At 36.0% G+C, this 14,988-nt stretch overlaps 1 protein-coding gene across 1 annotated transcript in view; it reads left to right on the top strand.

The window, feature by feature from the left end:
• Positions 1 to 414: 414 nt before the first annotated feature.
• LOC123563208 (heterogeneous nuclear ribonucleoprotein H2-like) overlaps positions 415 to 14,988 on the top strand; it is a 38,527-nt gene continuing 23,953 nt past the window's right edge. The window contains exons 1-2 of the mRNA XM_045355883.2: positions 415 to 577; positions 13,939 to 14,091. Of these exons, the coding sequence (XP_045211818.1) occupies positions 433 to 577; positions 13,939 to 14,091 (298 nt within the window). The 5' untranslated portion in view covers positions 415 to 432. The remainder of the gene's footprint in view (positions 578 to 13,938; positions 14,092 to 14,988) is intronic.

Genomic DNA, 14,988 nt, shown 5'->3' with positions numbered 1-14,988 from the left:
TTTGACCCATCTTAGTGAGTTACCTCTGACTCCATATTCATGCGTTTTTAGTAGGACTTTCTCATGGCTAACCTTGTCGAAAGCCTTACTAAAATCTAGAAGTATAAGATCTACTTGTTTCTTATTGTAGACTGAAGTGACCAGATCATTTACTAACATAACTAACTGAGTAACGCATGACCTTTTTTCCCTAAATCCATGCTGTAGGTCATACAGAATACCATGGTTGGTGAAGTGCCTAACAATTAAGAACATAAGGCTAGTAATTCTTTTTTTTCAAATGGGCCTAGCTATGTGTTACAGCTCTCAGAACATTGTTAATTTTATATAGAACTCATAGCAAATTTATTTACTGCTGTACAGCCTATTAGCGTTATTTAACCTGAAAGGATTGTGATTATCATGAAATTGTCATTCTAACAATAATCAGACATGGCTGCCTGCAGGAGAATTTCAACGTGCCTAACACATTTTTCTAGGGCTTTGACACAATTAGAAAGTCAAAATGGTGTCAAAGTTGGTCAGCAGATATATTTGAACAAGAGACTTACGCTTTTACAAAACAGACATTGTTCAGGTGGGTCGTAAAGTGACGTTTAATGTTGTCCTTGCTGAGATGCATATTTTCGGATAGAAAGTCAGTGTCTAGATGTCTATCTTCCGTTACTGTCTAACATTTCCTCTAGAAATGGCTGTTAGAGGTTGTCTAGTAGTACGGACCTACTTTTCCAAAATATTTAGGGCTGTTTATACCTTTCATCTGTAATGTCGCAGTACTTTACATTCGACGTAACGACGTTGTCGGTTTAAAAGCTCACATGACCCAGCAAACACACGACGTCGCAAAGACGTCTTTTTATAGTTGTTTTGGGGTCGCGACGTCAGTGACCAGAATCCGACGTTGTTCCAACGACTTTACACCGACCAAAGTCCGACATCGCTATCCCGACGTTGTTCCAACGGCTTTACAGTGACCAAAATCCGACGTCGCTAATTCCGACGTTGTTCCAACGGCTTTACACCGACCAAAGTCCGACATCGCTATCCCGACGTTGTTCCAACGGCTTTACAGCGACCAAAATCCGACATCGCTATTCCAACGTTGTAAAAACGTTGGAACAACGTCTTTAGATCTACTGAAACTTTAAAATATTTCAAGCTGCAAAAATAATTTCATTGCGTGAATACTTTATTGCATTTTTGTCGTTTAGCGCTATTCGTCATGTCGTGAGGTTAGTAACATTAACCATCTAATTTTAACTCGAAAGAGTTCCGTCCCATGATTTCCGACATGTGTTCGAAATTGACCAATCAAAACAGGTCTAGCTCACGTGCCTTTTTGCGCCCGTTCATGTGTGGTTGATCGGAGTTTGAAAATTCGTGGAAGTATTTAAAAAGCGCCCTGTACAGATTATGTCAGATCATGGCTTCTCCACCTGTAAGTATGTTGTTAGTTTTACAGCAGTTAATTTTTGTCGTAAACGTTTTTAAAACTGTTGAAGTTATAGCTATAACTTATATTGTCATATATTTTCGCGGTAGGCCTATTACCGGTAATTTGTATGTTGACATTGTTGTGTCTGCATGAGGATAAATTAATAATTATGCATTTTAGGCTAGAAATGGACTTACTTAAAATATCTTGCATGCGATGAAGATCAGACTGTCAACATTTGCAGTCTTTTACTGTTTACAGTGCAAAAAATTGAACTTTCCATAAATTATAAAGGTTTTGACAAAGGTTTTTAGTTTATAAATTCACGTATGCTTAGTGTCTAACAGTTACATGCCATTTGTATGTGATATCTGTCACCAAACAGCATTACTTGTTGGAAGCGGCTAGGGTGTGGTAGTCAAACTAATTTTATGCGGGTCATGATATAGGACTAGACTAGTGGTGTTTTGTAAACAAAAGTTGTAGTTTCTATTTTTAGAACTGATAAGACAGTGAGCGGCTAGACGTCCAGTTTTTTTTTTTTTTGTAAACAGTGATGTTTTCTAACTGCATCAATATTCTTAAACACAGATTCTATCAATATTTTTTTTATCAATTCTGATCAAAATTCGATCAAGCCACCAAAAGTCTGTATATGAAAAAAGTCCCTGCCCATGGGCATCCCCCCTTCTGCATAATAACGTGCAATGCATTCACACGCCATCCACCATACAACAAGAAAATTTAACAGAAGTGCCAGTGTGAACAGGTTGTTCCATTATCTAAAGGCAACAGAAATATAGCCGGAACTGTGCTTACTTGTCGCTGTCACCATATTGACTAACATAAAATCAACAGTTTTAACAGTGTTCGAAATTCACGGTAGTCCGACAGCCCGTGGCTACCAAATTTCAGCTCGGGCTACCGATTTTCCACAGGTACAAGTCCGACTGGGCTACCGAATTTTCCTCATTTGTTTAAAAAAACATGCTAATTAAACGAGTACTGCATCATGATTTTCCAGACTGAGAACGCTATGGAATTATTGTTTTTGCACTCTTACGTGTTGACAATCAAACACAGTGTCAAAGACGTAACCGCAAGCGCTAATTGGCTGAATACAATCACCTCTAGCGTAACGATAATTTGATTAGCTTTCACACTTCTCGCTAAAATCTCACAAGACCTGCAGTAGGCGGAGCTTAAATTATGCTATCAGCGTTGTGTGTAAATGTGTATTCAGCACTCGGTATTACATCTTACAAATTGTCAATAGTCCGAGTTGCAGTAATTGGCGAGTGCGTATCCTAAAAAATCGGGCATAACAGTTTAGATTTCGTTTTGGCAAGGAGTGTCATGTCCGATGCTTTTGGACTCTGACGATGCTGATCTGGACGAGTATTCGAGTTAAAATGTTTAAAAAACATGGCAAACTGTACTGTAATCTCTGTATGTCTTTTTTATTACTTGAAACATGCATAGAGATGTCTGTAAAACAAAATGTTATATGGTGCAAAAATTATGTATTTTAAGGTGTTAAAGTTCGGGCTAGTGAAATTGGTGTCGGGCTTGGAAAATTTTTAATCTGGTAGCCCGAACGGGCTATTGGATTCAAATCTGAATTTCGTACACTGTTTTAACATTTTGTTTGTAGTCAAAGCCATTGCATGACGTCACATGTTTTAGAGATTTCCTGAAAGAAATCGTGCCAAATAAGTTTAGACATGTTGAGACAGCGACAGTCAAGTTATCACACTGTCCCGAAACAATCTGTTACGTTGTATTTGGACATCTCCATATAATATAATTTATTATAGTGCTTCACATTCGTTTGATGCCTGATGATTCTCTTCAGAAGTAACATAATAGTCCAACTAATTTGATGCGATCCTAGGAAATGTTGGGATAATTCTTTTCATATGGGCAGTATCCCCACTTTCGTCAAACACTCGAAAGACCAAAATAGTTGAAGCAATTTCCGATGAAATTTCATCGCTGCCAACGCTTTACATGCTATAGGTTTAAATGCCGATTATTTTCAAACTTTAGTCATAAATTCAAAATCAAATAAACTTACATGTATTGAACGGGGATTCAATTTCTCAATGATTTATGCCAAAATTATCAAATAATATCCAAAATTACTTAGTTTCTGGTGATTTAAATGTATGTATGTACTGTACACGATTAAAGTTTACCATGTCTCTGCATGCAAATATGCGAAAATGCAAAACCAATAACTTTACATGACTGTGTACTGTGATTTATATTCCATTATTTTGGTCCTTCAAAGTTTTGACGTTTAGATTGCCAGTCACAAATATAAAACAATCTGAACGGCGAATTATTTTTACTAGTAACATATATGCCTCGTTCAGAAAACCTAGGATCTGTTTTACAAAGACTTTGGTATGTCTGAGTTTAGTCAGGCATAAGTTTTCATTAACCTTTACCCTGCTAAGTTTCTAAAATGAACTGATCCATCGTTCAGTTTGGACAGTACCATCTATTTTCGAAGGGTGTCCACTGAAAATTTACTGACTGAATAGCGAACAGTGCAGACCATGATCTGCCTGCACAGTGTGCAGGCTGATTTTGGTCTGCACTGGTCGCAAAGGCAGAATCACTTGTTGCTAGTAGACTAAAGGTTAACCGTAAACTAGTTGTGAAACTGATTCAAGGTTGTTAACATCTAAAATGCAAGATAGTAAATTCTCAAAATTTATTTTATGCATGGGTGTACTACTGTTTGTGTGCTTACAATGTAGATTATTACAAAGTAGCTCTAATTTGAAATTTTTTGCTGTTGACAGGTTTCCATGTTGTCTGCTGTTGAAGAACATCATGAGGGACTGTGAATAGAATCTTTATCTTCTGCTTATATACAACACTTACTCATGGACCAGTGCACATTTCTAGCTGTACAAGGATACATGGTGTTCGATAAGTAGTAATATTGGAATAAAGTTTCCATAAATTTATTACCTGTTTTTTACTTCCTCTTGAATGAAATATGCGTGAACTTAACTGAAACTCACCTGAATCGTGTTTCACAAGCATTTTTTGTGCATGTTTTAAATTTAGAAGAATACTTTAAGAGACTGAAAAATAATAATTATGCAAGAGTTGTATTTGTCTTGTGTTGAGTTTTTGTTGAACCACTTACGTGAGCTCGATATAGTCGCCACTTTCGATGTATGTGCTTGTGTCTGTCTGATTTTGTCCCGACCATAACTTATACATGCATGAACCAATCTTGTTTATATTTGGCATGAATGTTTACCTAAGTAAGAAGGTGTGCCATGCGTATACCCCATGTTCCTGTGTCAAAGGTCAAGGTCACAGTTAAAAGGCCTAGGGTCATACTGAAGTTTGTCCAGAGCAGTTCTTCTTCATGCATAGTGGATTTGATGTAACTGGCATGAATGTTTACCATTATGAGACGGAGTGTCATGCGCAAGAACCAGGTCCCTTGTCCAAGGTCCACTTGACAGCTGGCGGGCTCAACACTGCTCCTTGGCATACTTGTCTTATTGATTTAATTTTTAGTGATATAGATTCAAATTGTACCTTTTTTATTAACTTTTTATCACCAAATTCATTCTGTTTCACAGGTTGATGACAATGAAACTAATGACCATGTAACATAAGAGGAAAAGCAAACTGGGAGAAGAAAGGACAACATTGTTTTCGATCTTGAAGGTAATATTTAAGAAATGATATTTGATCATACTACGTGAGAATGGTGTTAGTAAGAATAGAAATTCTAGCATTTGAATGAACCCGTCCAATGTATTCAGGCTCCAGAAATTTTTTTAAAAAATCAGTATGTCCGAATGAATTCACGACATCGGCGCTATCCCACCCACTGTATTACCGTATAAACTTTGTGATAAGATAAAGAAATTAGTATGTCATGCATTACAAATGATACACCGTCACCTTACCATACATTTAACTTTATACATAATTCTAATATGTGTGATCATCTTCTAGTTTTTAACAAAACGTTTAAGTTTACATGTGTGTTAAAATGTATATTTTCAGCCTGCATAGACATAGGACCAGGAAGGGAGCTAGAGTGGGAGAAGTGCCTGTGACTGATATATGCACTATCAGATAGAAATCCAGTCAAAAGGAAATCTGAATAGTGAAATAGCAGAAATCATGACTTACATACGTGTAATCTGCTCTAAAACACAAACATTTGAATTAAAAATGTGTTAAATGCAAAACAGTTCTACTTACAAAATGAATCTTTCAGTAAATTCTAAATGCAGCTGAAAAGTGATATACATGAAATGTGTGAAAACGGCAAGTTAAGTTTGATTTTTTGTTGTATACAAAACTGAAGAACTGTATCCAATTCATTTTCTGGATGCACAGTGTTATTGGAATTTTTTTCAGATAATTTAAAATTCTATAAGTTGAAGAAATTTCAAATAGTATCTCGAGAAAAAAAGTTTGCACAATGAATTGTTTTTCAAAAATTTGCAGTTGTTTGTTCATTGTTTTGCCAGTCCATTACACTTAAACTACTTTATTTATTCTTAATATTTTTGTGAATGGATTAGATTACTCATTCACAAGGCAAAATCAAGAATTTGTTGGTTAAGGTTAATGTTGTCTCAAGCTAAGTGATGGGCAGACTTTATCCATTTGTAGTGATTTTGAGAATAATAAAAATAAATTTGTCACATAAATCAATATTAAATGACCTGGCTGAAAGTTATATTGAAAAAAAAAAGTATTTTGTTTCAGATTGTTCTACATAGAACTTTTTTGCAAGATTTTTTATTAAATCATTTTCGGAAACTGCATAAAGATGCCGCAATTGGACCTTTATAACTTTACTATTGAACTATAAGAATAGCTATCCTACTCGATACGGCATCAACTTTGCGTCACACCTTGGTTAAGTTTTTGGTACCAGTTTACATTTTGGCAAAACCTTTGGGATAAAGGTTTGAAACTTTCAACACTTGTTATCATCACCATATCCAATTTAGGCAAGGCACATAACTCTATCAAGGACTTTTGCTGGATTAGGGTACCTTTTATTTCCTACTAGGTCATATTTTGTGTAAACTGTTTGACATATACATTGAAACTTTTCACTTGATTATTATTATACCATAGTCTGTATCTGTAGGTAAGAGTACATAACTCTTACAAGTATTTGGCTAAATTATGACTCTTTTTGGACTTGGAAATTGGTACAATTTCTTACCAGTCCAGTTTTGTGAAACCTGTTTGATGTGTGGCTTTGAAACTTTGAACACTTGCTTATTATATGATCGCCATCTGTAAGTAAGTGTTCATAACTCTGTCAACTATTTGGCTGAATTATGGCCTTTTTGTACTTAGAAATGGTTCAGTTTGCATACAAGTACCTGTTTGTCAAAACTATTTGACATATGGCTTTGAAACTTTGAACACTTACTTACTTACTATCATGATTTCCATCTAAAGGCAACAGCAGATAACTCTGTCAACGAGTTTGGATAAATTATGGTCTTTTTTGGAGTTGGAAATTGGTTCAGTCAAACTTATTGGAATGATTAAGCAAGATATTCCATTAAATATTACAATAAATCTTGTGCAGAATGTAGTGTACTAAATTTGAAATATTGCAGAAAATTTACATTCCTGTTGCATTTTTACCAATATCTAAATTTTATTCTCAACCGTTTTAGATCACATTTCTGTGTCAAATACACATTCTCTGCTAAACTTTTTGAAAGGAAGATGTTGAAAAATTTCACCCAAACTGTGGGTAACTTTAAGATTTTAGCTAGACTGTACAAACTATATGCAGAGCTATCCTACTTGTTTTCTGTCAGCATCTAAGATCAGATTTCACAGACCAAAGTGTGGTATCGAACCAGTATTTCTTGAATTATTTAAAGGAATTTTAGGCAGTTTCACTCATTTATGGCTATTATTCAATGCTTTTTGTTCAAACATAAAGTAATTGTGTAGGGATAACGCATGTTTTTCGTGCTACAACATCTCCAGAATCCCGAGGATTGGTTGGTACCCAAGCAGGTACCAATGATTCCCGAGGGATTCTGTAGATGTTATAACACGAAAATAACATGCGCTAACGCTAATTCTGGCATAAAACGCAAAACCAAGTAAATGAATATATTGTCCCTCAGCGTCATTAAATTCCCATGAAATGCGCGGTAAAGTTTGTTTTATCACGTTCACGTCATTTCCTTTTGAATTATTCGTTTTGGGGCCGTAATACGTTTACGCTTTGCCACGGAACGCGCATAAATAAAAAGGTGTTACAACAGCATGTGAGCGCGAGAATCTCTCTGTTAATACACGTTTTCTCTCCTGTTAACGACACCCCGAAAAGTGACAAAACAGCAGTTTATGCTAGAATTCAAGATAATGTTTCTTCACTTAGTATCAAGTTTTAAAATAGTTAAACATGCTGCTTCTATGACAGCTCTTGTTTGTATATGCTATGACACTTTATTACATTCAAGCAAAATGGTTGCCCATTTCCACAAGTTGTTTATCATTGTATTCATTGATGAAATATTTTGTTAAAAAGCTATTGAATAGTCGATTGACTGTTGCTGTCCCTGAACAGCTCTTTTTACAGATTACATGCATCAACAAAATTTATTTTTGATTGAATGGTATATGTACTTTTTAATAAAAACATTTCAGTTGAATCATATTTAGTATGTTTTCTTACTAGACCAGTATGTTAAGATACGTCTTGTGACTATTCTATTATTCATTACACTTTTGTTTAAAACCATAGACTGTTGGGTTTTTTTTGTGCTTTTAGACGAAAACAACATTGAGAAAGAATGTCATTCAAATGTAAAGAATACATCTTTCCAAAGTTGTGAAAAATATGTCTTCCAACACTGCAGAAGACGTCAAACAACATTTCACAATCAAAGAAAAAACTACGTCTTTCAAACGTTGTGAAAAAGACGTCTTCCAAGGTGGCAAAAAAGACGTCAACGCACCTTTCATTATCAACCAAAAAACAACGTTTGTCCAACGTTGTGAAAAAGACGTCTTTCCAACGTTGTGAAAAAGACGTCAACACACCTTTCATTATCAACCAAAAAACAACGTCTTTCCAACGTTGTGGACAAGACGTCTTTCCAACGTTGCAGAAAAGACGTCTTTCCAACGTTGTGACAAGACGTCAACGCACCTTTCATTATCAACCAAAAAACAACGTTGTTACAACGTCAGGAAAAGACGTCATAACAACGTTGTAACAACGTGGTGTGTTTGCTGGGGAGCTTATGTTGTACTTGTTCGATGTCTTGCCGACTTTAAATAAATCTTATATTATCTTATTAAACAAGAAACAACACAACAGTGTATAACTTTCTTGTCTTTACCACAATATTTCATGTCATATGCATCAATAACTGTGTGGAAATGAATAAGATATCATTCAAGAAGCATCCATATGTACTCCGAACAACAATAGTCAGCCATTGTTATCATGTGACGTCACATCACTAATGTCGTGGTATAGGTCAACAGTTGTGCCAATCAAACTATCATAGGTTAAAAACACTAAATATAATTAAAACATTGAAAAGCTATCAAAATAACAGGAACACTCAAAAGTCATTAAACGCCAATTTAAACGTTTTATATTGTCTGTTTACATTGGCACTATCGAAAATACTCTCCTCTGGGCAGCGGATACACCAGATATTTTGCAAGTAAATCACAAGGTCGCGGGCGTGGTCATAATGTAGCGGAGCCTAAGAATCGTACTATTACTTAATATTTTCTATTTGATACAGGGGTGTAAAATTCCACTCGCCCGCTCGCATTGGCGAGTTAAAGTATGGATAGGACGAGTGGATCTCGCTGTATACTCGACCGATCGGGCGAGTGGTTTTTACGTCGTAGCTTTAATGAAATTTAGAAATGACATCTTGAAAAACCTCAACAAACTTTGAGATAGTTCAGTTGCTACTTTGACTGGAATTTACCCGCGAATCGTAAGGATATCAAAACGTCATGCCAGTAATTTTCCATTCCGAGAGCACGTGCGACCTATCGTAGTATCAAATTCACATCTCCGTTACTTTTGTTTATCGACACTACACAAAAAAACGTGCGTATGCATTCATTTTTAACATTATCGCTTCAGTTTTTCAACATCGCTTGAGAAGTAATACAATTTGAAATCTACTAAGATTTCAATAAAATATCGACGGAAATATAAGCAAATTTGTATGAAAACGGTCGAATTTTCATATAATCATTTGTTAAATTTCAAACAGCGCGATCTTAATTACTGATTTCTTTTTAAGAGAAAATACGTGATACATAATATGGGCATAAAATTCGGACTTTTGACCAGAAAGAACAAAAAAGAGAATTAAAAAATCTTAAATAATGAAAAAGCGGCAGTAATTTAAATACATTGAGTAAAACGATTTTTTTTTTTTTTTGGTAAAAAGGTCTCGTGGATGTAAATAGAAATATGGTTTTAAAATAAAACGAAATGATGTTGTTGCGGTTTTTAATAGTTTTAAATGAATCTTAATCTTAATCGTACATGTATTTCTTTTTATATAAAATATTCCTTGAGGGCAAATAGTCACATGGCGCGAAAACTGTAATATGACGTAATGCCGTGACAATCTCGTGCGACAATACCCTTTGATCTCCACTTCAGATGTCATGATACCGACACACTTCTTTTAGCTCTTTGAGAGGATGTTAATTGATGATGAAAACAGGCCAATTGCTTAGTTTATCAACAGAATAATTACCGATGATCGTCAACTTTTTTTTTCCCGTTTCAAGACGGGTAGGTGGAATATGATTATTGTGTCCATATTTTTAGGACACTTTTCAAAATATTTTTTCAGGAAATAAGTCTTGAGAAAATGAAAATAACCGATGTTTAATACTTCCCTGACACTTTGGGAAACTACGGCAGGGGTTAGACTGTGTTTATTTTTACTATCGATGCAGTTATTATGGAAAGCAACTTGGTGGTGGAGATGACAAATTAGTGAAAGAAAAATGAATGTCTGGTGTGAAAAGGAAATTTAAGAGTAACAAAAACGGATAATCAAAAAGGAAACGTAGTGTATGAGCTATGTGTTAAGTTTGAAATTTGCTTGTACATAATTCTCCTTTCATAAAACGTGACAGTATTAAACATGTCAATTATTAGGGCGAGTGACTGTCCACTAAGGGCGAGTAGATTTTACTAGCTACTAGTCCTGCAGGGCGAGTGGTGTGAAAAAGAATTTTACACCCCTGTGATAGTTATCTAACATGTTAAAATTCACTGCTCAGTATCATGGGTGTATTTTGAGGAGATGGTCAGGGGCCCCCATCTCTTCCTCCCCCTTAAAATCCGTCGAGTTAAGACGTTTTGATGTTTCGCCTGATGCCGATATTTCATTCATTTTTGTGTAGATGGGGGATGTTACTTAAAATTTTGTGTCCTTTAACCTATAGGCGGGACTTAATTTGCATAATTAATGAGGACAAATGCCGATCAGCTGGTAGACGAACTTATAAACATTGCAAATATGGATTTTTGCAATAGATGTGTGAAAAATACGATTTTAATAAATATTGACAGATATTTAGCAATGTAACTGCAGGCAGGAATATTTTTCGCCAGCATGAGTAAAATAGGTCACGAACTTCCCCAGTAAACACCACGTAGGTGGCGCAACTCAGATACCGCGAAATTAGGGATGACGCGAGATTAGTGATGTTGAGTATACATAGATTACATTTAGTTGAAATTAAATACCAAATACGAATGGCAGTGGCTAGAGTAGTTCCATAAATAAACGTCGGACTTCAACATTTTAAGATTTTGACATTTCATACTGGCTAGCGACCACCAAATCCGGACGACCACCAAACTGGACAGTCCTGTGAATGCTTTATTTCGGTCTTTAACCTTGCTCATCTGTTTACGATCAAATGGACGCTTGATTTTCAACAACACAGCAAAGTTACAACGGTTAAATTTAAGTATTTTACAATAAATGCTACATTTTATTTCGTCTGCACCCACGAAGCATGTTTACATGTCGGGGGAAGTCGGAAGTGACGTGATGCGCATGGGCAGTATTTCCACAATTAAATCTAAAGGCCCCATGCAAATTTGAGGTCAGCAGACGAGACGTTTAGTAGACACTTAAACCGGGGAAATACAGCTTTGATAATTTAGTGCATGAATTTTATACACCCTAAAACACATTTTCATATCTAAATATCCACTTCGAAAAGTGAAATTTTAAAAGATTCAGTCGGGAGATATACGATCAAATCATCGATTCAAGAGAGGTAATTCGTACAATTCTATGACTCAGACACTGTACGACTACTTTCCCTTGGACTACTTTCCCTTGGTTGAAAATAAAGTTTAATTCAATATTGAACGTAAATTGAAAATCAATAAAGTAACAACTCGGTGTCCAGATATGGTCCGGAAACATGGTACTGTTAAACCTTAAAACAACGTGATATGGTGGCCCTTCGTTCGGGCCCCGAAAAAGTACTTGACCTAATTTTAGAAGTAAACAAATTAGCTCTTTAGTTGAGAGGAGAACCTAGCTTTATTCACGTGAAATTTCAACCATTAGATATATCTATTTCCAGAGTTATTGTGAAAATTATTACAAAAGTGTCCGGTTGTAGGACGCTAGCCAGTATAGTCCGACATTTTATCGTCGTGTAGACAACATGCTGACTTCCCTAAATTTGCGACGCCTTGCACTCCGTCGCATTGACCAGCGCCTGGTTATGTTTTATAACATCTTGCATAACTAGGTCGCCATCCCACTACCGGACTACCTAACACCCAATACTAGATCTTCCAGAACCAGAACCACTCATTCCCAGGTATTCAATCAAGTATCACCCTCATCAAACTATCATAAATTATCATTCTTCCCTCGTACAGTATATAATTGGAATGCCTTGCCATCAGATGTTGTCAACTCATCTGGGCTAGTGTTCAGTCAGGCTGTTAGCCAGATTGAGAACATCTCACCTTAAATACACATGCCCTGTTTTTAACCATTCTCCTTGCTTTTTACCACTACCTTTTACTCGTTTAACATTCTTGCTAGTTGACACACAAAGTCTAGGTCCCCAGCAGGGGTTTGACTAAATGGAAGATAGATAGATAGATAAATTCTAAATTTCCCGGTAGAGCTTTCCGCAAAACATCTTGCGGAAGGTTTTACAAGTTCACGATGGAAGTGACTGAAAGGCGAAAGCTAAATACCAACAACGGACAAAGAAACCTATTTTACACATCCATTGAACATATTGTCTTACTGAAAGCACCGAAGATCTGTCCACGCTTTGAAATTGAAATTTACATCCGTTCACTTTTGCACCAAAACATGGAACTGTCAAATCTTCTTTATTATAAAGAATGAATTTAGATGAAAAATATTCTCATGGTCGGATTTTATAAACAATGCGGCCTGTTACGGTACATATTGTCTATGTAGTGTGTATATATAGTCGATAGGTGTTACCAGCATTAATCTGTGGTAATGTAATTAAAAGTTCTTTCATATAGTTACAAGTTTATATCAAAGCAGTTTCAAAGGCTAATCAATATGCATTCGGCAGTACCCTTGCGTCATATAATAAGCTTTTTTATGCCCCCGGCATCTACTGATGCAGGAGGCATATAGTGATTGTCCGTCCATTCATCCGTATGAGGTAAACCAAATGGGACGGTTTCGTCTAGCATCATACCCCTAACTAGAATGACTTGATACTAATGCAGGTGTAATCTGTGACCTTTCTTCAGACATCACCTGACCTCAGTTTGACCTTGAACTTGACCTAGTTTTGGACTTAGGTTGCTTTGTATCGACAAAGATGCCACCGGGGGCATCAAGCGTTTATTGATCGCAGCTACTTGTTAAAATTCAGTCTCAGGACTGATGAATTAAAATAATTAACTTAATGTTTTCTTTAAAGTATGTATGGCATGGATTGTGCTCATGAATTGTTGAATTTGTTTTACTGCTTGATCGAGCAAATAAATAATAAAATTTTTCAGTCAATAAATTTATAGACTTGGTATATGAATCTGTTAAAATTACAATTTATGTCAGATATGTAAATTAGAACATGACCTTTTTTAAACAGAACCTGTTGGTGTGATACAAAGTTTTAAAAAACTGGTTTTCGTGGAATTTCTATGTTTGTTTTTGAAAATTTTACACATGTTTCTCAGGAATTGCTTTACGGAATGCTTGGAAAGTCTTCATAAGTCTTTTCTTCATGCAGTGACCTCTCTGAGTTTAAGCCGGGTTCCATAACTTTAAACGAAGTTTACAAAGTTATCCCTTTTCAACTTTTGGTAAAGCTTCTGTTAATAAGCTAGTAATATGTGGGTGGAACAGTTTTAAATAGCCAGACAGCTGTCATTAGGCAGCTGTTGTTTATTTCCCAATTAATGAATGAAGTTTTTTTTTTTCATTTCTTTATAGTTGCAGCAAAAAGCGAGGCAAGTCAGTTGGAAACTTTACTAAAATCAGGGTCACTTGATGAAGTAATGGGATCAGTGAATTTCAAAACAGATGTTTATTTGTTTGGAATGCCACATAACACAAGCAAAGATGAGATTGAAAGATTTTTTGAAGGTAAGATTATATCATCCAGTCAGTAACTGATGATATACCAGTGAAATATTTATATTAAAGCTCACCCGAGCAAGTTATTGTGATCGCCATGTGTCTGTCATACAAATGGCATCAGCTTTTTACTTAAATATCTTCTCCTCTGAAACTACGGGTGAGAATTACACCAAACTAGGTCTGTAGTATCCTTATAAGGTCCTCTCTTGGTTCAGCTTGATTGATTTTAGGGACTGTCAGAGCTAGAAATAGAAAAAGCCTTCAAAGGTGAATCACCAGTAGCTGCTAAACATTTGTAGGTGTGGCTTATCTGTAGCAGATGTTAAGATTCAAGCAGGTATCTAATAATGCTGGTGTGAATTCTTAGATTATTTTTGGCATGATGCAATTGAAAACTCTAGTTGCCATGGCAACCAGAATAACTTAAAACCTTGTCCAAAACTGCAAGACATAGAGCCTTGATATTTGGCGTGTGACATCATCAAATGGTCCTCTATCTCTATGGAGATTGTGCAGATTACGCCCCTGGGGTGATAAGAGGCCCCGCCTCGGGGGGTCCCAAGTTTTACATAGACTTACATGGGAAAAAAACCACAAGACCTAGGCCTTTGATATTTGGTATGTAGCATTGTCTTGAGGTCCTCTACCAAAATTGTCCTTATTATAACCCTGGGGTGAAAAGAGGCCCTGCCCTGGGGGGGGGTCTCAAGTTCTACATAGACTTATATAGGAAAAAACTTTAAAAATCTTTTTGCCTGAAATGGCAAGGCCTATGCTTTTGATATTTGGTATGTTGCATTACCTTGTGGTCCTCTACCAAAATTTTTCAAATTATACCCCTGGGGTGAAAAGAGGCCCTGCCAATGGGGTCCCAAAGTTAACATAGACTTATTTAGGGAAAAA

This window comes from Mercenaria mercenaria, chromosome 2 (genome assembly GCF_021730395.1).
Source record: "Mercenaria mercenaria strain notata chromosome 2, MADL_Memer_1, whole genome shotgun sequence".
Taxonomy (NCBI): domain Eukaryota; kingdom Metazoa; phylum Mollusca; class Bivalvia; order Venerida; family Veneridae; genus Mercenaria; species Mercenaria mercenaria.
The sequence above is the reverse complement of the archived record's forward strand: the minus strand, read 5'-3'. Positions and strand labels throughout refer to the sequence as shown.